The sequence below is a fragment of the Dipodomys spectabilis genome, unplaced genomic scaffold, assembly GCF_019054845.1.
Source record: "Dipodomys spectabilis isolate Male_0828 unplaced genomic scaffold, ASM1905484v1 ptg000095l, whole genome shotgun sequence".
NCBI lineage: Eukaryota > Metazoa > Chordata > Mammalia > Rodentia > Heteromyidae > Dipodomys > Dipodomys spectabilis.
Genome location: NW_024870772.1, coordinates 24,752,454 through 24,779,954, shown reverse-complemented (window position 1 = coordinate 24,779,954; position 27,501 = coordinate 24,752,454). Strand labels below are relative to the sequence as shown.

At 41.8% G+C, this 27,501-nt stretch overlaps 1 protein-coding gene and 1 long non-coding RNA gene across 2 annotated transcripts; both read right to left on the bottom strand.

Annotated features, from left to right (window-relative positions):
• On the bottom strand, positions 1-26,827 carry LOC122112665. The gene is made up of 3 exons (XR_006148249.1): positions 26,816-26,827; positions 16,046-16,118; positions 1-72 (listed from the first exon to the last, which is right to left on the bottom strand). It is a non-coding gene; the product is annotated as an uncharacterized LOC122112665 (long non-coding RNA).
• Positions 18,044-18,817, bottom strand: LOC122112664 (eukaryotic translation initiation factor 1A). Its single transcript, XM_042685521.1, has one exon. It carries the CDS (start codon positions 18,716-18,718, stop codon positions 18,284-18,286), a length of 435 nt encoding a protein of 144 aa, XP_042541455.1. The 5' UTR covers positions 18,719-18,817; the 3' UTR covers positions 18,044-18,283.
• Positions 26,828-27,501: the final 674 nt, after the last annotated feature.

Sequence of the window (27,501 nt, the reverse complement as noted above, 5' to 3'; positions counted from 1 at the left end):
CCTCATAGCATTGGTGGCTGAGAGTGGTACTCCCTGGGGAAGATTGATCTTTCTTGTTTAAATTTCTTCAACCTGTTCATAAAAAATAGAAAATGAAACACAGTTGAGTGCAGTGGCCTATACCTGTAACCTTAACTACTTAGGAGGTTTGAGATCTGTGGATCGTGGCTCAAAGCCAGCCTAGGCAGACAAATAGGAGAGATTCTTATCCCCAATTAGTCAGCAAAAAGCCAGAAGTGGAGGTATGGATCAAGCTGCAGAGAGTCAGCTTTGAGCAAAAAAGCCAAGTGGGAATGTGAGGTCTTGCATTGAAACCAGTATACACACACACATGCAAATAAACCAAGAGTTTATTTAGCTCATAGTTTTGTGCCAGCCCTATTCTGATGAGGACCACTTAGCAGATGGCATCACAATGAGATTGTGTACAAAGCCAAGAGATCACATAGCCAGTGGGCCCTCAGGTGTAAGCTCACTCTTACAACAGCTCAGTCTCTTGAGGACCAACTCAGGGTTCTACCAGAATAACCTCAGTCTCTTCTCAGTGCGTTCTGAGCTTTTTGAATTCTGAGATGTAGTACCAGGCCCCACTTATTGTGTGGATGAATTCAGCTCCAATGACTTCTGTACAAAATGATTCCAATTATGAGATTTTTTTTTCCCTCTTACCTATGATGCAGGATGGACCTAGGCCCAGATGAGGAGAGAAAAAAGTGTGAAAATAAGGATTATAATCCTAAGTGGACATACCTCTTGGGAGATTTTTTTTTTACTCTCAGGATGGTAGTTTGTCTTTTTAGCAAGCTGGTGCTGCATACGTCCCAAAATGTGCATTGTACAACAATGGAACATTCTACCTTAACTTCAATCGCTCTGAGTTGTCCCTTATTAGCAGCTTTCTTGTCATCATACTGTACTGTTCAATGACCAGCTCTGTCTGGGGAAGTGGAATTTGAATAATTCCTTGGCATTTCATACCACATATGTAATCTCCTCAGCACAGCAGAATGTGCAGAGTGTGCTGAGATGGGTGGGAAACACGAGCTGTGTGACAAGTGTAATAGAAAGCCTTAGACTGAGAGAACCACCGGCAGCTAGGTAGCTTTCCCCTACTATAACCAAGACCTGAGCCAATAAGCTCATAAAGAAGAAAGGTTTATTTCAGTTCATAGTTTCAGAGTTTTTTTTTTTTTTTTTTGCCAGTCATGGGGCCTGAACTCTGGGTTTGGGTGCTATACCTCATCTCTTCAGCTCAAGTCTAGCGTTCTAATACTTGAGCCACAGCACCACTTCCGGCTTTTTCTGCTTATGTGGTACTGAGGAGTCAAACTCAGGGCCTCGTGCATGCAAGGCAAGGACTCTACCACTGAGCCACCTTTCTAGCCCGTCAGACAAAGATTTATTTCATGAAAGTCCCATTGCTTTGGAGAGGTGGTGAGGCAGCAAAGGCAGGAGTTTGTGGCAAACTGTTCTCCTCATGGCCAAAAATCAAAAGAGGAAAATTGAAAAAGGATCTATGGCTCCAATATCTCTTCAAGGACACACACCTTGTGTGTGTGCGTGTGTGTGTGTGTGTGTGTGTGTGTGTGTGTGTGTGTGTGTGTGTGTGTGAGCCAGTAGTGGGGCTTGAAATCAGAGCCTGGCATTGTTCCTCAGCTTTTTTTGCTCAAGGCTGCTTCTTTACCACTTAAGCATACCTCCACTTCAAGATTTTTGATGGCTAAGTAGAGATAAGAATCTCATGGACTTTGCTGCCTGGGCCGACTCTGAACCTTGACCCTCAGATCTCAACCTCCTGAGTAGCTAGGATTATAGGTGTGAGCCACCAGCACTTGATTTATTTACTTATTTATCTTTTTTGTGGATCATGGGGCTTGAACTCTGGGCCTGGGTGCTGTCCCTCAGCTCTTCAGCTCAAGGCTAGTGCTCTACCATTTGAGCCACAGCATTATTTTTCTGGTGGTTTATTGGAGATAAGAATCTCATGGACTTTCCTATCCAGGCTGGCTTTGAACTGCAACCCTCAGATCTCAGCCTCCTGAGTAGCTAGGATTACTGCAACCCTCAGATCTCAGCCTCCTGAGTAGCTAGGATTACAGACGTGAGTTATGGACAGCTGGCTTGATTTTTTTAATTGGCATATATTTTACAAGGAAATTTCATTGTGATAGTTCTGTAGGTGTGTAGTTTATTTTGAACAAGTCCTATAAGCCCCACCTCTTAAATGTTCTATCACCTAGACCGTGTGTCAGGGATCAAGGCCTTAACAAATGGACTTTTAGGTACACATACCATGCCATAGCAGAACTGACCCTTTTTTAGCTGGTAGTAATACGGTAGATATGATGTCTCTCTGGGGAGAGCAGGGAGAAGTGACGTTTGGTCACAAGAAATAATCATCTTTTTGGGGTAAACATAGGTTTGGTTCAAATTCCCAAGTCCATTCTTATTCCTCTGACTCTCTCTCTCTCTCTCTCTCTCTCTCTGTATTGAATACTTATTTCAAGAAATTCCAAAAGAGTGAAGCATAATAGGAATAATAGGGGTTAATTCTCTTCCCTTCTGCCTTAAAACCCTGAGAAAGAGCAATGTGTATCCACATACACCCAAAGGAGTATGTAAGTGGTTGAATGCTGAATGGCTTCTTCAGAGCCTCCACTATATTAGGTACAGGGGTTTGCCATCAATAGAATCTTCCTTTTAGAGTCATTGTTTAAAGTACTTGTTGTTGGGTAACCAATCATTCTAATACTGGTTTAAAAAACCCAATGGTATCCTTGCTACTCAGGAGGCTGAGATCTGAGGATTGCAGTTTGAAGCCAGCCTGGGCAGGAAAGTCCATGAGACTCTTATCTCTAATAAACTACTTAGAAAAGGCCAGAAGTGTTGTGTGGCTGAAGTGGTAGAGTGCTAGCCTTGAGCAGAAGAAACTCAGGGACAGTGCCCAGGCTCTGAGTTCAAGCCCCAGGACCAGCAAACAACAACAAAACAATCATAACCAAAAAAATCCCAATGGTTTATTCTTTCTCATGAATGCAGGTTGGCTGGACTCAGCCAGGTAGTTCTGCTCTTCTAAGGAATTGTGAACATGTTTCAGCTGGAAGCTGGGATGACTGGAATGTGTGGGATTCTTTCCTCATAGTGTCTTAGCTTTTTAGAGTTTAGCTTGGGCATCTCAGGTAGGAATAGAATCTCCAGATGTAGGCTTGGACCTCCTATAGCTGCATTTCTGCTATATTTTGTTGATCTAAGCAAGGTACAGATCAAGTTCAGGTAATGGGCACATGGCTCCATCTTTTTGGCCTTCTGTCTGTCATGATTATCTATTTTTAAAGCAGGTGTTAATGCCTGTTTACAGGGTATAAAGTGTGTTTAACGATTGTCTAATTAATTATAACCCTTCCTCCTAAGAACAACACACCGCATAGCAGGAAAGTGACTTGCTCTAGGTTCTATCAGTCATCAGAAGTGGAGCCAGCTCCCTGGACATCTCCTGGTGCTGGATCCTTGTGGACAAAGCTTTCCAGTGTGTGTGGAGTTGGTCTTTAGCAATAGCTGAATGTCATCAGGTTTGGTTAGACAATGTGATTGACGAAGTGGGTAAACTCTCTATTGGCCACATGTGATGAGATCAGGCTCCTTATTTTCTGGTGTAGATCATCAGTGGCTCCTACACACACAGGTGCAATGTGATTGTGGTTCCTGGGGGGCCACTTCAAGGATGTACAAGTCTTTTTGTCAGTGCCACATGCCACCCCTAAGAAAATGTTGTGCCTGGAGATTTGTACAGGCAGCTATGGGGACTGTAGAGGAGCCAGGTAACTGAAGACAGGCGGCTAGGTTGATGGATCTCCACGAGTCATTTCTAGCTCTGCAACAGTGAGCACTGTCATTGGTGTGTTGATTTACAGGTATTTTGCTTTCTTTTCAAACTCTACTTCAGAAAAATGCTGGGAAAGAGGAAAGCTTTGAAATGAAAACCTCTTATCTTTAAACTGTTTTCAGCAGGTTTGTGTAGCTTTTCTTTGATTTCTCTCCTGGCCCCTGGTGCCAGATTCTTCTAGAAGGATCTTCCCCACATGGGATCGGTATTAACAGCTTCATTTCTGTTGCTTGCACAGGGTTTCAATATTGCTTTCCCATGACCTGCTCTCTCCCCCTCTTTTTCCCTCCCCTCTCTCCCTCTCCTGTCTCCTCTTCTTTCCTCTTCCCTCCCATCTCTTTTCCTTTCCTTTCCTTTTTTGTGCAGGTACTGGAGCTAGAATTTAGGGGCTAGGAACTCTCCCTTAACTTTCTGCTTAAGGCCGGTGCTTTCCTATTTGAACCCAACCCTTCACTTCTGGCTTTTTAATGGTAAGTTGGAGATTAGAGTCTCTTAGATTTGTCTGTCTGGGATGGTTGTTTGAACTGCAATCCTCAGATATCAGCCTCCTGAGTAGTTAGGATTATGGGTATGAGCCATTATTATTTTTGTTTTTTATTCCACACAATAGATCCATGGTCATTCTGGGATAATGGTTTTTCCATGTGGCTGCTTTCAGTTTCTCCTGTGCAAAGAATCAGTTATTTAAAAACATGTTCCTGGAGCCCCAACATGTTCCATGCATTTTTCATAGCACAGAAGTTATGTGCAATTACTTACTGGAGGAATTTTTAAAATAAACATGCCAGCAATCATTCTTTTACTTACTCTGCAGGGATTTGACAGGCCCCTGCTATGAATGATGACTGATGAGTGATGAATGATGACTGTCCCATGCTGAGAGGTTATGGGGGCCAATGATGGAGATGGAGCTATAGGAATTTTGTGTTCTAAATTAAAACCCTGTGGTTTCAGAGTCTTATGACAATAATGAAGTCTGTGGAGGAAATCCTGACTGTTTTCCAGAATATTCTGTAGTCTCCCTCTTTTCCTGCTCTAGGCTAAGCCAGGTCCTTCAGGTTTGTTCCTGATCACTCAAGCTCTGCTTGTGCTACTGCTCTCTGGGCTCTATGCCTTTTCCTATTTCTTGGCTTCGACCTTCATCTTGCTTCTAGTAGCTTCAAGCTGAGGTAATTTCATGTCCTTTGTAGAAAAGCATCTTCATATCCCCTTCAAAAATGATCTGTCAGCCAGGTGCTGGTGACTCACACTTGTAATCCTAGCTACTTGGAAGGCTGAGATCTGAGGATCGAGATTCAAAGTCAGCCCAAGCAGAAAAGTCTGTGAGACTCCTATCTCCAATTAGTCAGCCAAAAGCCAGAAGTGGAGCTGTGGCTCAAGTGGTAGAGCACCAGTCTTCAGCAAGTAAGTCAAGGAAAATATGAGTTCAAGCCCCAGAACTGGCATGTGTGCGCGCACACACACACACACACACACACACACACACAATGATGTCTTCCATCCTCTTCTCCTTGCTTGTTCTTGAGATTTTACAATTTTATTCTTCACTTCCATTGGTGGCATTTAAGATGAGCACACACGCAGGCTCCTATCAACCAGGAATGTCCAGGTGTGAATATATCCATTGTTTTTGCTGGGTTCTTTTGCAAGGTAGCACAGGGCTTGCCAAGCCATGCCAGCTCTGGGACAGCTAGGTCAGTGTCACAGAAGATGATGAAACTGAGATCACAGGCCTTAAGGGAATTTCCTGAGGCTATATAGCTACTAAATGGAAGAACTGAGACCCCAAATCTAAATCAGATTATTCCTTTCCTGCCCCACGGGTAACTGAAGCCAGGGGATAGGCATTACTCCTTGCCACATATGGATTCATAGTCAATCAATCAATGCTGGCTGGCTGTGAAGATGAGGATGGGCCTTGAGGAAGATTCTGAGAATGGGCAGAGTAAGTAGGAAAGTAAAGTTCTGGGTAGAGTGAATCACAGGAGAGGTTCACAGCACTGAATTTGAAAATGGTTGCTCTGCCCAGCTGAAGAACAAGGCCTGTGAGATCTGTGCAGAATCAGGTCAAGCCTGGGGCTGGGGCAGCAAGAGCTCTATTGTTTCTTCTGTGGCCCAGGGCAAGCTACTCCCCTAAAATCGTCATAGCTCCCAGTTACTCAGAAGGCTGAGTTTGAGGATTGCAATTTGAAACTAGCGTAAGCAAGAAAGTCTCTGAGACTCTAATCTCCAATTAACCACCCAAAAGCTGGAAGAAGAGCTATGGCTTACGCGGTACAGCACCATCCTTGACAGAAAAAGCTATGGGCCAGGAGTTAAAGCGCCACTATTGCCATACATACAAAAAAATTGCTTCATCCATCAAGGGACAGGCAGTAACTTTTTCTCAGCATTATTTCGAGGACTATATAATGGCTTTTACACAAATGTTCAACTTGTGAAAATGAAAGACACTTTTATGGGCCAGGTGGTTGTGGTTCATGCCTGTTATCCCAGTTACCCAAGAGCCTGACATCTGAGGATTACAGTTCAAAGCCAAACTGGGGCTTTCCCCCTGCCCTGGAACTCTTTATCTCCAATCAACTACCAAAAAGCTGGAGATGGAGCGTTGGTTCAAGTGGTAGAGTACCAAATTTGAGAGAAAAAGCTAATGGATAGCACCTAGGCCTTGAGTTCAAGTTCTAGTACTGACACAAAAAAAAAATAAAAAAGAAAGGGCCTTCTACATATAAGGCACCATATTCTTAGCAGCCTAGAAGATTCAGCTGTGTCTGTCTGAACCCAGAGTGCCGATGTGGGGAATTATTATTTTTCTGGGCATGGGAGAAATGGAGAGTAATTCTGATGCCCCATGGTGCCTGGTAGGTGGCGGGAAGCTGGAAGTGTCTGCAGTGTCCTGGGCAGCTGAGTTGGGAAGCACTTTGGGCAATGAATAGACTTGGTACTCACAATTGAACCCAATGGAAAATTTTAAGCTGCCTTTAGGAACCTCAGGCACAGCCTTGGAAACTGAAGATGTTCCTTTAAAAGAAAAGTCACAGTGCTTTTAAAACTCAAATGACAAGTTTTGACCAGGGTCAGCCTTTTTTCTCTTTTGCTAACTGCTAGAGTTTTCTTAGGGGTGTTATCAAGGCTAGATTCAGAACAATGCTTATTTTGTTTTGGGTCTAACCTGAGCGACACATTACCAATTAGCAGATGTAGGCCATGGGAGGAAGTTTCTCTTGAGTGTTGGGCTTTGGCAAAAATTGCAAAGGCTTGGTTTGTTTGTTTTGTTTTGTTTTTTTTTCCTTTCCTTGTTCCCAGTAGAGATGTTCAGGTTTGGATTGTTTGAAAACTTCACTGCAGGGCTGGAAACCATCTGACATTATCTGTTGCCAACTGCCACTTATTATTCTAAAATAATAATAATAAAACAAGTAGAAACTACTTTCCCAAACAATTCCAAGACAACCCCTACAAACAGAACAAATTATATAAACAGCATTCCCATGATTGCTTCTGAGAAGATTACCACCAAACTTAAAACTATTTAAAATGTCAAGTTTTAACAAAAAATAAATAGAACTATTTTTGTTGTTGTTGTTGTTTGAACTGGTACTGGGGTTTGAACTCAGTGCCTTATGCTATTGCTTGTTTTTGTTGCTCAAGGCTGGTTCTCTAACACATGAGCTCTACTTCCAGGTTTATGGTGGTTAATTAGAAATAAGAATCCTAATAGATTTGAAACTCAGGATGCCTTCAAACCTCGATCCTCAGATTTTAGCCTCTTGAAGTAGGATTACAAATGTGAGCCACCAGTGCCTGGCTCAAATAAAACTTTTATCTGATTTTTTTTTCAGGTTCTAGGGATTGAACATGAGTCTGGCGTGTACTAAAGCACTTTACCACTGAACTACACCTCTCACCTCTGTTTTGTTTTGCTTTGTTTTGTTTTCTTTCACTGTCATGTTTCTTTCCTTGAAAAATGAATTACATAAAAACAAACTTTTAAGATTCTCCATAGTTTAATTTTGATGTGTCCTGGGTATGTGATTTCTGGATTCAGGCTGCACACTACCAGCATTCTTCACATGTCACTGAATATCTATCTGTGGCCTTCTCTCTCCTGTCTGAAAGCTTGTCCCTTGACTACAGATCATGCTTATTGGTGACTTAAAATCATCTGGTTCCCAGGAATTGGTAGATTGTTTGAGAACAGAATAATGTCACCTTCTACTTGGTCTCACTCATATCTCAGTAGGGATGGTTGAGTCCATTAAAAAGATGGGAGCTAGTTGGGCACTGGTGGCTCATGCCTATTATACTAGCTAATCAGGAGGTTGAGATTTGAGGTTTGTGATCTGAAGCCAGCCCAAGCAGGACCGTCAATGAGACTCTGATCTCCAATAAACTACTCAAAGCAAGTGGAGCTGTGGCTCAAGTAGTAAGATGACAAAAAAGCTCAGGGACAGTGCTTAGGCCCCAAGTGCAAGCCTCAGGAATAGCACCAAAGAGAAGGAGGAGGAGGAGGAGGAGGAGGTAGAGGAGGAAGAGGATGGGGAGGAGTTGGGAGCTGGTAGCTCATGTCTGTAATCCTAGCTGTTAAAAGGGCTCAACTCTGAGGGTAGAAGTTTAAAGAAAAGTTTGTAAAATTCTTATCTTCAATTAACCAGCAAAAAGCCAGAAGTGGAGCTGTGGCTCAAGTGATAGAATGCCAACATTGAATAAAGAAGCCAAGGAAGTGGCGCTGTGGCTCAAAGTGGTAGAGTGCAGCCTTGAAATGAAGAGCTCAGGGACAGTGCCCTGGCCTGAGGTCAAGCCCCGGACTGGAAAAAACAAAAAAGAAGCTAAGAGATTGTAAGTGCCCTGGCCCTGAGTTCAAGTCCTAGTATGGGCACTAAAATCAACAATAATAAAAATCTATTAGAATATTCATTACAAAAAGCAGTAAAGCTACAAGAAAACAGGATACTGATACGCATGTGTTTCTCATCAGTGGCAGGATGAGGCAGGTTTTACGTAGGAAACAGGGAATTATTAGAAACTGATGGCTCTCATAAAAATGAAAGAGTTGGGTGCCCATTATCCTATATGTAATCCTAGCTACTAAGGAGACTGAGATCTGAGATTCACAATTTGAAGCACACCGAGGTAGTTCACGAAACTCTTATCTAGTTAACCACCAAAAATGCCAGAAGTGGAGCTGCGGCTCAAGTGGTAGAGTACCAGCCTTGAGCCAAAAAGCTAAGGGACAGCACTCAGGCCTGAGTTCAAGCTCCAATACCAGAATAGGTACATGCGCACACACACACACACACTCATACACACACAAAAAGTGAAAGACCAGGAAGCCCTAGGTCCCATCCCTAGTGAGAGATTTAAATACTTTCATTAAACTTTTATAGCTGTTCTATTATCATCTCCCCTTTATTTCTACATACAACATTCAGTAACAGCAGGGAATGTTACTATGTAACATGCATTTTGTTTAAGTGTGCATGCACATGCAGGATTTTAGAATGTCCAGTGATTTTCTATGAAGTATATAATGTGTACTATATGAAGATAATCATCTATCCCAAGATATGTTTAGTATATATTTTAGTATCAGACTATCTCTTCTAAATATCCTATTGTGCAAATAACCTCTGACTTGGTCTTTGAAAAACAAATCTTTGAGAAAATTAGATAAAAGTTCAGTTCTTGGTATTGTCTTTAAAATTCAACATAGTTGCTGGGTGCCTGGGGTTTAGACTTGTAATCCTAGCTATTCAGGTAGCTGAGATCTGAGGACTATGGTGCGAAGTCAGCCCAGGCAGACAAATCTAAGAGACTCTTATCTCCAAATAACCAACAAAAAGCCAAAAATGGAGCTGGGCTCAACTGGTAGAGAACCAGCCATGAGACTCTGTAAATGAAAAGAGAATGTTCTTTTGAATACATTAATTTTCATTATTGAAATCCAACAGTACTCGACTTACTACCTACAAACAATATCTGAAGAACAGGTAGACAGTAAACAGCAGCTTAGGCTGCCAGTGTCTCTCAGATGTTCTGTCTGGGCAGGGAATTGGGACACACCCCAGCAGGCTAGTTGGCCCCAAGGGGAATGTCGCCACTGCTGCACGCTACAGGAGACAACCACAAAGTTTAGGGAACCAAGAACCTCTCCTGCTCTATGAAATGAACCCCCTCTTCCTTAAGTTATTCAACTGTTTCCATACAGTGATAAGGAGGAAGAAGAGGATTTTGGGACTCAGAATGTCTAGAATATCACACTTGGAGACACATAGGCCTTAGACACAGGACCAGATATCAGTTCAGTAACTGCTGGAAAACTACCCAAAAAGTTGTGGGGTTTTTTTGTTTTTTGGTTTGTTCCAGTATTGGAGCTTGAACTTGGGGCCTGTGCACTCTCCAGCTGTCTGCTGGTGGCTCTACCATTTGAGCCATGCCTTTACTTTCAGCATTTTGATGGTTCACTGGAGTAAGTGTCTCATGGGACTTCCCTGCCTGTGTTAGCTTCAAACTGTGATCATTGATTGGATCTCAGTCTCCTGAGTAGCTGGAATTACAGATGTGTACCACTGGCACTTGGCTTGCAATTACTCTTTTTAATTGCTTCATTTTGAGTTGTACAAGTCACAGGGTTACAGATTATACGACTATATGATTATTGTTGCTTCCTGACTCTGGTATCCATTCTGAGGGAAACATCTCCCCAGGAAGCATGCAGAAGAAAGTTCAGGTTTGGAGACAGAATGCCTTGGCTTCGGGAGAAGCTTTTTTTTTTTTTTTTTGTCGGTCGTGGGGCTTGAACTCTGGGCCTGGGCGCTGTCCCTCAGCTCTTCAGCTCAAGGCGAGTGCTCTACCACTTGAGCTACAGTGCCACTTCCGGTTTTCTGGTGGTTTATTGGAGATAGGAGTCTCACGGTCTCTCCTGCCCAGGCTGGCTTTGAACCGCGATCCTCAGATCTCAGCCTCCTTAGTAGCTAGGATTACAGGCGTGAGCCACCAGCGCCCGGCCGGGAAAAGCTTTTTTCCTCTCACTTTCAGGGAGTTGGTGTCCAAGTGCTCTTGTTACCCTGGGGTGCTGTGAGGCCATGTGGCACACCCTAGAGGAGAGGTATGGGAGGCGGGCTTTGATCATCAGTCTAGGGATGATCAAGTTCTGGAAGGAGAGTCACCCTGCTGCAGGGGTTCAGGGCACAACTAGATTCTCAGAGTGCCCCGTACCTTATCTAACACTTACTCCAGGCTCAAGTTCAACTGGGCAGGTGGAGGGTAGTGCTGCATGTAAACACACTGAGGCTCGAGGCAACACTTTATTAGTTTGGGGGCTAAAACTCCCCTTGCAGCCAGGTAGCAAGTTCCAGCTGGAGAGCAGGTTCTGTGTTCTTGTAAATGTCTGTCCAGCTACCTATTATCTACCCATCATACCCTTCTTCCTTAGAGACAGAACCCTGATGTTAGCCTGAGACACAATCATCTTGAATTTTTTTTTAAATGACTTTTCTCTGCCTTGGTCCACACTAGGTGAAGTGACTTCATTCTGACCTCAAAAGATAAAAATGTGAATGTGGTTAGGCATTAGTGGCCCATGCTTTTAATTCTAGCTACTCAGGAGGCTGAGATCTGATGATGAAAGTTTGAAGCCAATGTGGGCATTACCAGCCCAAATCAGAAGTAATGGTGTGGCCTAGGTCTTGAGTTCAAGCCCTACTATATAAATTAATAAATAAATAAATTAATTAATTAAAACTCTAGAAAATAAATAAATAAAAATGTCGAGAGCAATTGTAAAAATATTACATACAGCTGTTCATAGAATAATTATGATTGACAGCATTATATCAGGACCATCATACTTTCCTTATCCTCTTAAAGACACCTTTTAAATATCAATATAAAGAATGACCTATTATATATAAAATGACCTATTGTATTATATATAATACGATATATAATATAAAATGTATATATTTTTGTATTGTATTATGTATACTAGATCATCTTTTTTATGTGATACAATAATTCATTCTAATATAATAGTATATATTATATTATGTTGTACAATATATATTATTGTATTATATGTATGATACAGTATAAATACAATATATAACATGTATGTTATATATATACATGTTATATATTGTATTTATATGTATCTACTCAGTTATGACTTAGTATTATATATATATATATATATATATATGCAGGTTACTTTTATATATAATTCATCATTTAATTTTCTTTTTAAGAATAGTTGGGCACCAGGGACTCAAAGTCCCTGGCAGCTGATGCCAGGCCAGCCAAAGCAAAATGCTCCCAAAGTTTCTTCTCAACCAATAGCTGAGTGCAATGGTACATTCATGTTATCCCAGCTACCAGGAGGCTGAGATCAGGAGGATTACTGTTCCAAGCCAAACTACACAGAAAAGTCTGCTCTGCTAGACTTCACTTCAACAGAAGAAATGTGGTGGCAGGCAGTGATCATCAGAGCAATGGTGGGGAGCGAAAAACAGGAGGATAGTGGTGCCTAGAGAAATTATTATTATTTTTTATTGTGAAAATACCATACAGAGGGGTTACAATTACATGGGCAAGGTAATGAGTACATTTCTTTTTTTTGGGGGGGGGGGGGTCTAGTCATGGGGCCTGAACTCTGGGCCTGGGCGCTGTTCCTCAGCTCTTCAGCTCAAGGCTAGCGCTCTACCACTTGAGCCACAGCGCCACTTTTGGCTTTTTCTTTTTGCTTATGTGGTGCTGTGTACTCATGTGCCCATGAGTACATTTCTTATCAAGCACTGTTGCCTCCTCCTTTGTTTCCCCTTCCATCCCTTTCCATCTCCGCCTTCCCCCCCCCCCAAATTATTTTTGAGACAATCTCAAAACAAAAGGACTGGAGCTGGAAAGGTGGCACAGTGGTAGAATGCTTGCCTTGCATGCATGAGGCCCTGGGTTCAATTCCTTGACACCACATAAGCAGAAAAAGCTGGAAGTGGTGCTGTGGCTCAAGTGGTAGAACTGAAGAGCTCAGGGACAGTGCCTAGCTCCAGAGTTCAGGGCTCATGACCAACCAAAAAAAAGAAAAAAGAAAAAGAAAAAAAGGACTGGAGCTATCCCTCAGTGATAGCACATATGGCTAGCAAGTGTGAAGCCCCAAATTCAAACCCCAGTACCATCAGAAAAAAAAAAAAAGGATAAAAAGTGTAAGCAAGGAAGAATGTGCTTGTTTACAGATGCAATTTCTAGATGGCTGCCTGCTCTTTAGAATGGTATTGCTTGGAGTGTAATGTTTGGATATTTCTAATTATCCTTGCAAGTGCATCTCATATATACAATAATGCTAATTTTATTCAAGACACTGACTGGCCATATGTTAAATAGCAGGACAGTACAAATGGCATGCTTTTCCCATTGGAAGTATACTGATTACAAACAGCAGAAATGCTACAGGTTTTATTGACAATTTTATATGTCAGGGACAGTGCTCAAGCCTTGAGTTTAAGCCCCCGGACCAGTACAAAAATTATCCATATATAATTTTTAATATAAATATATATATAGAGAATGAATTTTTAGTTTTGTATCATATATTATTTTGTGTGTGTGTGCCTAATACCAGAGGCTTGAACTCAGGACCTCATGCTCTTCCTCATGGCTGGTGCCCTACCCCTTGACACACCTTTGGTCTGGGTGTTTTTTTTTTTTTTTTTTCTGAGTAGTTGGAGATAGAGTCTTGTGGCTTTTTCTCCTCAGCCTAGCTTTGAATGATAATCTTCAGAACTCAGCTTCCTGAATAGATTTGATTATAGAGGTGAACCACAGATTTCTGACCAGTATATAAAATTTTTACCTACGTTCGCATATAGAATTGCAAATGTTAATTAGAATTACTTTCCAGGAGGAAAGTAATCTTCAACAGTGTTAACAGTTCACAAATTACATTAGTTAGTAGACCCAAATATACTGTAAAAGAAAGCTAAAACTAAATTTTAACAGAATAAAACAGATTAAGATCACTTATCCACATCGAATTAGGCAGTTTCATATGGCTTGGTTTAAAAATGATCTTTCCTTTAGTTCTAAGTATTTGAAAGTTAACTCCTTCATGTTTGTATTTTATTTAGGGCTAAGATAAGAATTTTTGTGTAACATTTTAGAATAAATAGCAGAAGATTAAAAAAAGGAAGGGGGCAGGGAAGAAACAAGAGACAATAGCCCCTTTATTCTACAATTGCAAGAGTTATCCTAAAGATAGCCACACATACACAGACAGATACTGATAAGCAAGAAAGTTTTAAATCAGGCGTGCCAATTTAGGCATGCATAAAATCCTCTCTCCTCTCTCTCTCTCTATATATATATAGGTAGTTGTTTTCTGGAATTCTAAGGGCAGATTACATTTTGTTCAATACTTAATAGACTAAACACAGAGAAAACCACAATTACATTTAGAGTGCATTTTCAGATAAAGCTTTTAGTCACAGGTTACAAATAGACTGTTTATCTAGAATTCTCCCTAGAGGGTAATAAAAAAAGACTTCAAGCTTTTCATTCTTATGTAAATCACAGAAGATCTTAAACCTCAGTTTTTCTTTATCTTACTCTCCTTTCTTTCTTTCTTTCTTTTTCTTTTTTTGTCAGTCATGGGGCTTGAACGCTGAGCCTGGGCACTATCCCTCTTTAGCTCAAGGTGAGCACTCTACCACTTGAGCCACAGCGCACCACTTCCGGTTTTCTGAGTGGTTATTGAAGAGTCTCACAGACTTTTCTGCCCCGGCTGGCTTTGAACTGGGGATCCTCAGATCTCAGCCTCCTGAGTAGCTAGGATTATAGACGCGAGCTACCAATACCCAGCCTACACTCCTTTCTTGTTAATTGTCAAAGTTAGGGAGTCTAAATTTATAAGATAAGAGGCAAGAGCTCAAATTAGATTAAATGAATTCAAATGTTTAGCAAAAAGTAAGGGGCCCAAAGATGTGATTTTATTAAATGTCTTCTCTTGCTCTCCTCCTTTCCTTTCCCTTCCATTTTTTCAAATTGTGTGATCCCATTTATTTAAAGTTCATAGTTACCTAGTATGTGCAAGGCCCAAGGTTCAAGCCTTAGTCCAACAAAAATAGTTCAAAACTAACCTATAGAGGGCTAGGAAGGTGTCTCAGTGGTAGAGCGCTTGCCTTGCATGCATGAGGCCCTGGGTTCGATTCCTCAGCGCCACATAAGCAAAAAGAAAAAAAGCCGGAAGTGGCGCTGTGGCTCAAGTGCTAGCCTTGAGCTGAAGAGCTGAGGGGCAGTGCCCAGGCCCAGAGTTTAGGCCCCACAACTGGACCCAAAAAAAACAAAAAGCTAACCTATGATAGTTTGTGGAGGGGTTTCAATGAGCAAAGTCAAGAATATTTCTAGGCTACTTCCTGACAGGGAAGTGTTATCAATATCACTGTAAAATCTAATGGTTGGTAACATTACTTACTATCATAGGATGAACAGCTGGCCTACCCTCACGTCTACCCTTCAGAATTCTTGGAGGTGGACAGATGTATGTTAATGTAGAACCCTAGCTGCAAGGGAGTCCAGAACACTTGCTTCCTCTCTTTAGTTTTCACAGGATTAGGCACGACTCATAATAATGGACACAATGTCTCTGGATGGGTGAACTGAGGTTTGGACAATAGCCTTTGTTTCAAGAGGCAATCCTTTCAGTGGATCTGTTTTTTTTTTTTTTTTTGTCCAGTCGTAGGGCCTGAACTCTGGGCCTGGGTGCTGTTCCTCAGCTCTTCAGCTCAAGGCTAGTGCTCTATCACTTGAGCCACAGAGCCACTTCTGGCTTTTTTCTTTTTGCTTATGTGGCGCTGAGGAATCGAACCCAGGGCCTCAGGCATGCAAGGCAAGTACTCTACCACTGAGCCACCTTCCCAGCCCCTGGAGCTGGTTTTTTAAATATTCAGTGCTTTCTATTCTGGCTACTCATTTCCTTTTTATCTTGTCCATAATAAATGTCTGCAGTTAACAGGATCAGATTTCCTTTTTGGGTATCAATCAGAAGTCTTATTTTGACTTGTTAGGCTTGAAAAGTCATTTTGACAGGATTTATAAATAATTTACTGATTCTAGATCCCTAAGAGCAAAAGGTACCTTTTTATTAGTGTAAATTTAAGGAAACAATGTTCTTACCTGAATCCGTGTTGACAAGACACAGTCACCCTTTGAGAATACACACCAGAAGAGACATCAGAAGAGACTACTGCTAAACAATGCATAGTTCTGATTCCATCTCTGAGTTTGGGCTTTCTGCTGCCTTTATCTGAAGTGAAAATGTCCTTTGCATTATGAAGAATCTCATCTCTAACTTCTACAGAAAGTGCAGCTTCCTCTAGACATTGACTCCTTAGAAGGAAGAAACTTGATGAACTGGGCAAAATAATTCATGGTAAGCTTATTTCATAGCAGGTTTAGATATAGACTCAATAGCAATAGGACTATTTGTTGATCTCCATTCAGACTGAGAAAAACTTCATTTTGACCTCTGGGGTCACATGAATTGCAGGCTGAGGCACATGAGAAAAATTTTGACTGAGGTAGCCTTTTCTTCTTATTATGTATGATCCTGGCTAACTCTGCTTAAAATGTTTAAAATGTTTTTTTTCCCCCTTTCTTCCTTCCTTCTCCCTTCCTTTTTTCCTTCCTTCCTTCCGCCCCCCCCCTTTGTGTGTGTGTGTGTGTGTGTGTGTGTGTGTGTGTGTGTACAGTAGCTTGAACTCGCGGTCTGAGCACTGACCCTTAGACCACTCAAGGCTTTGATGCTTTGCCAGTTGAGCTACACCTACACTTATGGCTTCTATTGTTAGTTAGAAAGAAAAATCTTGTTTTCTGCTCAGGCTGGCTTTAAATCTCAGTCCTCAGATCTCAGCCGCCTAAAGAGTTAGGGTTACAGGTGTAAGCCATAGGTGCCTGGCTCTCAGGTGTTTGCAAATTTGAAATCACCCTGATGAACTTAGCATCTACATTTTCATGTCCCATCCCATGGAAGATCAGCTCAGCGCCTTTGTCATTCTTGCTCCTCTGGATTCTGTCTGGTGTTTGATCAGTAGTTCTGGTTCTGGTTTTTCCTACTCAAAGAGAAGCAATCTGCCACAACTGAAATTGCTTGATTGAAGCAAGTAGTTCCTTCAACTCCCAGTTGTTTTATAAATTGACACCTTAGAGTTCTTAAAGTTGTGACTCCAAATGTTTCATTGTGGCTCATTCTGGGCCACAAAGGACACAGAAGCTGGAACATCCATGTTTACTCCTGGAAAAAATCATCCAGAGATCAGCAGCCAGCTCCTGTTGTTCCCACAACTTGCTGCATGCTCTTCTGAGTCCTTCCTCTACCCTTCTTTTCTTGTCTACCTCACTTGGAATTGGCCTGCCACTAGTGGCTTGTGCCCAAAGGGCTTATTTTATTACCCAGACTATTAAAGATGTAACTGGAGTCTTAGGCAACTCTAGGAGATTCCAATATGTTAAATTTAGACCTTTGTTTTTCCTCTTAAAATTTCAATATCTTAATATACATCTAAGGAAAGATTGTCAGGAATACTAATGATACTCTTTTTGGTTTTCTTCTGTGCCTCAATAAAAAAAAGATAGAAGCAGACAAAGTAAAGATGAGCATTGCTACTGTAATTTCTAGGGTTCTCCTAGAACTAGGGGTTCTCCTCTGAAGCTCTCATGTACTAGAAGTCCTGAAAGTATCCTTTAATCAGTCTCCTTAATCACTATGCTCCATAGACAGTGGCAGCTCCTGCCTTCAGAGTAAGAACATCCAGGGAAAGCATTTCTCCCTGCTAGAACTGCAATAAGCCTTAGATTTTAGACCACTCAACACTTGACGAGGTGATGCCAGCAACTAGGAACATTGGGGCAAACAGTTCCTGAGGATCAAGAAGACCTTAACTTATAATGGCCTCTTTGGATATCAAAACAGAGGCTTAAAAGATTTAATCCCCAGAGGACTTTAAATTATTTTTTCCTTTAGAGTTATCTCTAATAATTGCCAATAATAGTTTACTTCGGGCTATAGTAATTTTAAAAATTATTCAAATCACATAAAATTAATTTAGGAGCTCAGACACTGGTGGCTCACTTTGTGACTCAGGAGGATAAGATGTGGAAGTTATTTATTTTTTAAAGTGAATATCTGTGTTTGATAAATTCTATTTGATCTCAAGAACTGTCAATACGTTAGTGAAGATAACTCAGCATCAACATTTTTCAGAAATATTAAAACTGTTTTTTAATAAAAATAAATCAATGTTTCAACAAGCTATATTTATGTTAAACAAAATTTTACTAGTAACAGCTGATGGCCAAGATCACAACCGTAGAACAATCCTTGGAAAACTTGGAATATAACTCGTTGAGTTTGGCTTAGATATCATCAATGTCTTCATCATCATCCCCGATATCATCAAACTGGATTTCGTCATCATCTCCAGGACCAAACGTGTCAGTTTCATTGATTTTGGCATGTTCTGGCAGCTCTCCATACGCCTTCAGACTTCTAGCTTCATCTGCATTATACTTTAAAATCACATCGGCTTTGTTGTCTTGATAATCTCGTAGGCCAACCAAGATAATGTCTGAGGTATTTATCCAAACCTTTTTCCTCAGCTTTCCCCTGATATGGCATAACCTCCGCACACCATCAAAGCACATTGCTTCTAGTCGTCCATTTCCCAACATCTTGATTACTTGCGCGTATTCCTGTCCATCCTCTTTAAACACCAACTCTCTTTTCTCCGATTCATTCTCGTTCTTGCCTCGGCGCCTGTTTTTGCCTCCCTTGCCTTTATTTTTTGGCATGGCGCTAACAGCCCCCAAGATGGGGTGAGATTGAAATTGCTCTCTGGAGGCGGCTGCGACGCCTTCCCCGCTCCTCGCTGGGACCCGCCGGCCGGAAGTCAGCGCTCCCTCCGACCCGGGCCGCTCGCCGGATCTGGCTGAGGGTCGCGGTTCCCATGGCTTCCGTTGCCTCTTGCGTCATAAGCGCGCGCCCCGCCCCGCCCGGCTCTCCCCCTCCCTCCGGAGCCCGCCCCCCACCCCCACCCCCGAGGGGCGGGAGATCTCCATTGGAAGCCAACAGTGCCAGGGAAGTTCTCGAGATTCCATCGCTAACGCGTGAACGAACAGCTGGACTGAGGGGGTGGCTCAAGTCGCGTGGAGCACCGGATTAGCCCCCTCAGAGCCCCAGGTTCAAACCCCAGTGCTGGCGACAATAAAAGAAGTTACTCTAGGCAGCCTGGTCCTCGGGTGAAGAATCAGCCTCTCGTGGCTTCCTTTAAACTCCTAGCTACTCCGGAGGCTGAGATCCTGAGGATCCCGCATCAAAGCCAGCCTGGGCAGGAAAGTGCCCGACACCCTCCGATTGATCATCAAAACAGCTGGAAGTGGAGTGGCAGAGTGAAAAAGCTAAGGGACAGCACCGAGGCCTGAGTTCAAGCCCCAAGCCCCGCACCCTTGTGTGCGTGGCACATGCTTCTCTCCCTCTCCCCCCTCTCCCCTCTCTCTCACGCACACAGAGTAAATAATGGTAAGAAAGTACTAGGCAAGCCTCCTTCTGGGGTGGAGTTAAGGCTACTGCAGTGGTCTATCCTAATCTGTGGAGGGGTGTCTTCAAAGCCAGTGAGAGCTAGGGGTGTACATTTGACATCTGCAATTGCATTTTTTTGGGTGGGGGGTCGGTCGTGGGGATTGAACTCTGGCCTCTGTCCTTCAGCTCAGGGCTGGCACTCTACTCCTTGAGCCACAGCACTACTTCTGGTTTTCTGGTGGCTAATTGGAGATAAGAGTTCCATGGACTTTCCTGCCCAGGCTGGCTTTGAACGGCGGACCTCAGATCTCAGCCTCCTCAATAGCTAGGATTACAGGCCTGAGTCTCGACCTGGCTTGCAATGGCAATTTTGTCTCTGGCCCTCTACCTCTGCCAGTTTTTTAATTTTCTATTTCTGCCAGGCAATTTTTGTTATTCATTTTGTTGATGTAGTTCCTTTTTTTTTTTTTTTTTTTTTTGTGCCCATCCTGAGGCTTGAACTCAGAGTCTGGGCATTGTCCCGGAGTTTTTCTTGCTGTTAGTGATATACCACTTCTGGTATATCAGCATCACTTCTGGCTTTTTGGTGATTAATTGGAGATAAGACTCTCATGGATTTTTTTGCCTGGGCTGGTTTTGAACTGCCATCCTCAGATCTCAGTCTCCTAAGTAGCTAGGATGATAGGTGTGAGCTACCAGTGCCTGGTTTGTAGTTACTTTACCTTTTTTTGTCCTTCAGTTTCTGTGAAATGGAAAAAAAAAAAGTTCCTAGTTCTACAAGGTGGTTTCGAAGAGTGCCCTGGAATAAGCATTTATTAAATACAAACAGTGATTACTTATAGTACTACCATTTGAAATGCATCATTTAGAATTACAGTCAATAGGAACTATGAGAGGCCATTGGTTTGGAATGATCTCCTGCACTAGGCCAAAACACACCAAACCAAACCACAGTGGAGTCACTCAAGCTAAATATCACACAATCAAACTGGAACTTCAAGGAAGCAGGAAGAACAGCAAACAGACCAGTTCGTCCTGAAAATAAGAGGATACCAGTCTTTGTGAGTCAACTATGGAAGTCCTTCTGCTTTAATCCTTGGAAGACAGTAACTTCATGTCCATTACTTTTTTTGGTTTGTTTAATTAGCTAACATTAGTTATATACAAGTCCCCTTGTATATTGCTTTTGTTTTTTAAATTTTGTTTTTCTGTTGCCTATTATTTTGTTTCCTTGTTCATACCTTACAGTACCTTCTGTTCTACATTTGTGGCAGGTGTGTGTGTGTATGTGTGTGTGTTGTGTATATGTGTGTGTATGCCAGTACTGGAGTTTAAACTCAGGGCCAAAGCATTGTCCTTTAGCTTTTTCACTAAAGGATATTAGTCTATTAATCTACCACTTGAGCCACACCTCCACTTCCACCTTTCCCATTCTTTTCTTTTCTGCTCTTTTCTTTTCTTCCTGCCAGTCTTAGGGCTTAAACTCAAGGCCTGGGTTTTATTTGCTCAAGGCTAGTGTTCTACCATATGAGCCACAGCACCACTTCTGGGTGTGTGTGTGTGTGTGTGTGTGTGTGAATGTGTGTGTGTTTAATTGCAGATAAGAATCTCACAGACTTCCCTTATCCTCACATCTAGCCTCAAACTGTGATCTTCAGCTCTCAGCCTCCTGAATAGCTAGGATAGAGGTGTGAGTTCTTGCACCCAGTTCTGGAAATACTTTTTTTTTTATGTGAAGTATTACTCCCTGCACATAGACTTGTATATGTATGCTCTCTGCTCTTGAGTTGGCTTATGTTGGTGGTGTTATATTTTTTCCCACTTTTCTGTGCATATCAGGACTTAAAATTATAATTTATTATAATTATTATAAAATATTATAATTATTAGACACTATGTAATAGTTTTGTGCCCTTTTAATTTAACATTATAATAACATAACAATAACAATATAATAATTGTCATTTCTGCCTTCTATTTTTCTTTTTCTTTTTTTGTAATGAGTTTTATCGTGTAGTTCAGGCTGATCCTTAACATTTGGATCCTCCTGTCTCTGCCTCATGAGCCCTGAGAGTACAAGTGTGTAGTGGCTCACCTGATTAATATTTTGAAGATACAATTTTTCAAGGCTGAATGGTATTCCATGTTATGACTATAACATGATTTAGTCATTCTTCTATTTTTAGGCTTAGCAAATATGTCTAATATCTACTATTAAGATATTTGCAGTGATCTTTCAGGTACAAGTGTATTTATTTCCAACAAAAATGTCTATGAGACTTTATTAGATGCTGAAGAACCTCATCTCACTAATCCTTAGAGTTACAATTCTAGAAGTTCTGCCTCTGTGTGTGATGTGTGTGGATTTGTGTGTTGGTTCTGGGGCTTGAACTCAGAGCTTTGCACTCTTGCTTGGCTTTTTCTCTCCAGGCTAACACTGGAACCACATTCCACTTTTTGGTTTGTTTCTTGTTAACTGGAGATAAGAGTCTCTTAAATTTATTTGCCTGGGCTGGCTTGAGTCTCAATCCTTATATCTCAGTCTCTGAGTAGCTAGGATTATAGCATGAGCCACTAGCACCTGGCTTTAATGTCAGCATTTTTGACCCAGTAATTTTTATATAAGAATGCAATGTCTAACTCTTGCTTCCTCAATGCTAGTATACTTCTTTTCACAGAACCTTTGATGACATTCAGTATCAAGTTCACACTTCTCAAAGCCTTTTGCTTAACCCACAAGCAGAGTTTATTCTTATTTTTATCCTGCAGCTGTTTCCAGTGTTTGTATTGTTTAGGTAGGTCACCTACTCTTAGATTGCCGGTACTCTTGGGAACTATTACATTTTGTGGAAAAATCATTTGGGGAATTCCTCTTAAAAGTGCCAGTCTAGGGCTGGGAAGGTGGCTCAGAGGTAGAGTGCTTGCCTTGCATGCATGAGGCCCTGGGTTCAATTCCTCAGAACCCTATAAGCAGAAAAAACAGGAAGTGGCACTGTGGCTAAAGTGGTAGAGCACTAGCCTTGAGCTGAAGAGCTAAGGGACAGTGCCCAGGACCAGAGTTCAGGCCCCACAACCACCACCACCACCAACATAATGCCAGTCTGTGCTTATAGTGATGTTTCTCAAAAGAAAGGTCTGAAACCTTTCCTGAAATGGTGGTGTTTTTACCAAGTGTATGTTACATGTTGGTGAATTACCCTTGTCCCTGGTTACAGAGCACAAAGTGGTGCTATAATTTGGACACTATGATGCGTGATCAAAGCAAGCTAACTCAAACCAAGCTAACCTACCTACGAACCATCAAAAAATTGAAAAGTTGACAACTTGTTTCTCCCTTCTTTCCTTTCTTCCTTTGTCTCTTTCTTCTTTTGTTCTTTCTTCCTTTGTTCTATCTCTTTTTCTTTCTTTCTTTATTTCTTCTTTTCTTTTTTTCTTTCTTCTCTCTTTCTCTGTACTCTCTCTTCTTTCTCTCCTTTCTTTCTCTCTTCCTATGGACACTTTCTCTCCTTTTTCTTTCATTCTATTTCCCTCTTTTTTTCCCTCTTTCTTTATTTTCTTTCTTTCTTCCTTCTCCTTCTCTGGACTTCTTTCCCTTCCTTCCTTCCTTCCTTCCTTCCTTCCTTCCTTCCTCCCTTCCTTCCTTCCTCCCTTCCTCCCTGCCTCCCTGCCTCCCTTCCTCCCTGCCTCCCTCCCTCCCTCCCTCTTTTCCTTCCTTCCTTCCTTCCTTCCTTGCTTCCTTCCTTCCTTCCTTTCTTCCTTCCTTCCTTCCTTCCTTCCTTCCTTCCTTCCTTCCTTCCTTCCTTCTTTACTTCCTTCCTTCCTTTCTCTTTGTGCTAATATTGGGGCTGAATATCAGGCCTAGGTACTGTCTCTTAGCTTTTCACTCATGGCTGGTGCTCTATCATTTGAGTCACAGCTCCACTTCTGGCTTTTTGTAGTTAATTGGAGATAATAGTCTCATGGACTTTCCTGCCTGGGCTTGCTTCAAACTATGATTCTCAAATTTCAGCCTCCTGAGTTCTGAGGATTACAGGCATGAGCCACTGGTGCCCAGCTCAACACTTGACATCTTTCTTACCTGAGAAGAGCACTTGAGGCCCATCATCTCATTGACATTGTAATAGTCAGTTGTAATAAAATCAGAGAATCTTATTAAATGAAATATGCCAAACAGAATGACTCCAACCTGACTTGTATCCTTTTAAGCTAGCTACTAAGGAGGCTGTGATTTGAGGATTGTGGTTCAAAGCCAGCCCAGGCATGGAAGCCCACAAGACTCGTATCTTCAGTTAATCAAAAAGCTGTAAGTGGAGATTTTGACTCAAATAGTAGAGCATCAGCCTGGAGCAGAAAACACTAAAGGACAATGTCCAGGCCCTGAGTTCAAGCCTCAGTGCTAACACAGAAAGAGAGATTGAGGATATGGGAGAAGAAAGGAGAGGAGAGAGGAGAGAAAAGAAGAGAGGAGAGGAGAGGAGTGGAAAAAAGAAGGGGCACACAGAGAAAAGGTCAAATGAAGACAGGGAGAAAGGTGTCAGCCAAGGAGAGTGACATCAAGAGAAAGAAACATCAACACCTTGTTTTAGATTTCCAGACAAATGAATTTATGGTGTTATAAGCAAGCATTAAATGAAGTATTAAAATAGTCTGGTGAGGCTGGGGAGATAGCACTATGGCAGAGAACATTTATCTGAGGCCCTGGTTCTATTCTCAGCACCCACTCCTTCCCACACACAATCCAGCTTACTGGCTTCTTTCCTTTGTGGTTGACCTGGCCATTCACAGAACTGCAATTCATAGACTGCTTTTTACTAATGATGAGACAGGAGGTAAGGTCTGTTATCCCCATATAGATCATTAACAGATGGACTACTATTTGAAAAAAAATTGTGCTGGTCACCAGTGGCTCCCACCCATAATCCTGTCCTCTCAAGGAAGCTGAGACTCCAACTTTAAAATAAAGCAAAAAGTAAGGATGGAGACATGGCTTCAATGGTAGAGCACCAGCCAAGTGAACAAAACAAACAAGTGTGAGCCTCTGACTTCAAACCCCACTAATGACAAAAAAAAGCATCAGCTTTTCTTTGTAGTTACTATTTGTAGTCTGTCATCACAGAAATGGTGGGACAAAGGGGGAACCAATTCAGCAGAGATACTAGACACTATGTTGGAAATGACCTATACAACTGGGGGGGGGGGGCAGAGAAGAGTAAAAATTGGGAGAAAATGAGAGAGTTGGTGACACTGTTCAAAAGGAAATGTATGGATTACCTGACTTATATAACTGTAACACCTCTGTAATCACCTTTACAATAAAAAAACTTAAAAACTTAAGTTTTAACAATTCTAGTGTATGTGTGTGTGTGTGTGTGTGTGTGTGTGTGTGTGTGTGTGTTCCTGACAATACAATTATTTCACTTTGATCATTGTTCTAATCCTATATCTTGGATTTGGAACATATCCACATTTGTATTACCGTTAACGCTTGAGGTCTTTTTTTGTACATCTTGTGCGTATTAGAATCTTCATCTGAGATGCCGTTTTTATGAGGTTGTTGATCATGGATGTGTGGATAAAAGTTGGATTGGAGTTACTTATCTGTGTCAACATAGGAGTTGACAACATTGCCGCCAATCATCAGAGACAAGATCATCGACGTCTTGAGGAATCAGCTCATTGCATTTTGTCTCATCGTCAACAAATCCCTGCGATTTCTCCACAGTGTGTTAACACTTTCTTAACAGGTACACCTCCAACCTGCCTGGAACTAACTGTTCTCTGAGTCACCAAAATATAGGCATATGGGCCATGGTACAGGAGAAGCATACATGTCTGTCCTATTATTTATTGTGTCCTGCATATCCTGTAATGTTTGTGAGTTATTTTGTGTTTGGTTTTTGTGTGTGCCAGTATTGGGGCTTGAACTCAGGGCTTTGCAGTCTTGCTTAGGTTTTTTTTTTTCCTTAAGAGTGGTGGTCTACTTCTGGCTGTTTCACTGGTTAATTGGAGACAAGAGTCTCTTGGCTTTTTTTTTTAACCTTGACTGGCTTTGAACTACAATCTTCAGATCTCAGCTTCCCGAGTAGCTACGATTATCTAGGATTATAGGCTTGAGCCACTAGTATCTGGCTTCTAATTCTGTATTGAATTGTTACTTATCTGTAATAATAATTTACATTATTATGATGATTCACTTAATATAAATGTATCTTGCTATGAAAAGAGCCTAGATGTATTGCTTCTGAACCCTGCCTGTGGCTGCCTTGGCGGGGCCATTGCAAAGGATTCCTTGGGCTTTGTAGCTGCTGTTCCCCACACCTGTCCTAACTGATAGTGTTTTCAGGTTAATCTTCTTCACAATGTCTTGCTTATTCTTGGTGCTTTGAATTTTCACATCAAGTTTTTTTTCCCCTCCAGCTTTATTGATATCTAAACAAAGGAAAATTGCATCTCTCCAGGGTGTATAGTGCTTTGGGATCAAAGTCTCAGATCTTAGCTTCCTGAGAAGCTAAGATTACATGCATGAGCCACTTGTGCCCAGTCCTTACTGCCCTTAACACTGATGCCCTTCTCTGGGCTCCTCTAATGCGCTACACAGGCTTCTCCTCTTGTGCCTTTTATATTGTACTATTTATCAACTCCTTCATTAGACTAAGGCATTTTAGAGATAGAGATTACACTGATTCAAATTTGTGTCCTCCTTGCCCCAAAATGCATAGATGCATAGGACTGTATATATACACATCCTAATTATTAAATATTGAGTGAGTGGATGAAGAATTAAAGGAGATATTAAAGTTGGATACTGATATCTCCTGACTTTGGAGTCAAAGTGCTAAATGAAGAGCAAATTCAAATCTTGACTTAAATTTGAAGTTTTCTAAGAAAAAGTCATAAATAGAAAGATGTACCCATTCATTTATTTGCTAGAACTCCACAACCACGTTCAGATAGATTGATACAAACATTTCCATACCACAAAGCTCTCTTGAATTCCTGCCATGTTCTAGAACCTGCCACTAGCTCCCGGGAGGTTCGTCATGGGAAGATGGACTTCAGCCAGCTCCTGAAAGTCTTATGCTAGCCACTAGGCACTTCCAAATCACCTCCTTTCAGAGCTCTCTGGAGTAAAACTCTCCTCAGCTGGTACTAGTGGCTCATGCCTGTAATCTTAGCTAATCAGGAGGCTGAGATCTAAGGATCATAGTTCAAAAGCAACTCTGCATTTAAAAAAATGAGACTAACCATCAAAAAGCTGAAAGTGGAGGTGTGGTTCAAATGGTAGAGAGCAAACCTTGAGCAAAAAAGCTAAGGGACGATGTCCTGTATCACACACACACACACACACACACACACACACACACACACACACACACACACATACACACACACACCTTCCTCAGTCCTTTCTGTTGTTATATGGAATGCTTCTCCTAGGCAGAACTCATTATATAGTATGAAAACATGGGATAGTATCGCCTGATTTTCCAATGCCACGTTTAGCTCACCTTTACAATAATTAAAATGCAATTATGATGGACTCACATTGTGTATCTTTACTGTACTTTCCAATATTCTGAGTGGGGAAGGAGGCTGATGATCACCTCCAAGAAAAGGAGCTAAGGGTGTAGATGACAGGGAGGGTAAGGAGCAGACTCAGAAGAGCAGGTTTGTGGAGGGAGGTGAAATCCAGGGACTTCTGGTATGGAGAGATCTCCCCTAACATGGAGACCCTGGAGCTGAGGCCAAAAACATGATCAGATCACGGTGTGGCACTGCTTTAGTAAGTGCTGACTTGGTAAGGTGAAGGCCAGTGCAAGGGAGGAGATCAGTTCCCAAGGCAGCCAGCCAGATGGATAGCTCTTTTTTTTTTTTTTCCCCAGGGCTGAGGACTGAACCCAGGGCCTTGTGTGCACCAGGTGGGTGCCCTTCCGCTGAGCCAAACCCCCAGCCCCAAGATGGATAGGTCTTGTGGCTACTTAGGCCAATCATCTTTCTTAGCAAATTCAGTATACAGTACCAACTTTTAAGTGACATTATCTTTCTTAATCAAAGG

Coding starts and splice junctions, on each gene's coding strand:
- LOC122112664 (XM_042685521.1), bottom strand. CDS start 18,718: ATGCCAAAAAATAAAGGCAAGGGAGGCAAAAACAGGCGCCGAGGCAAG.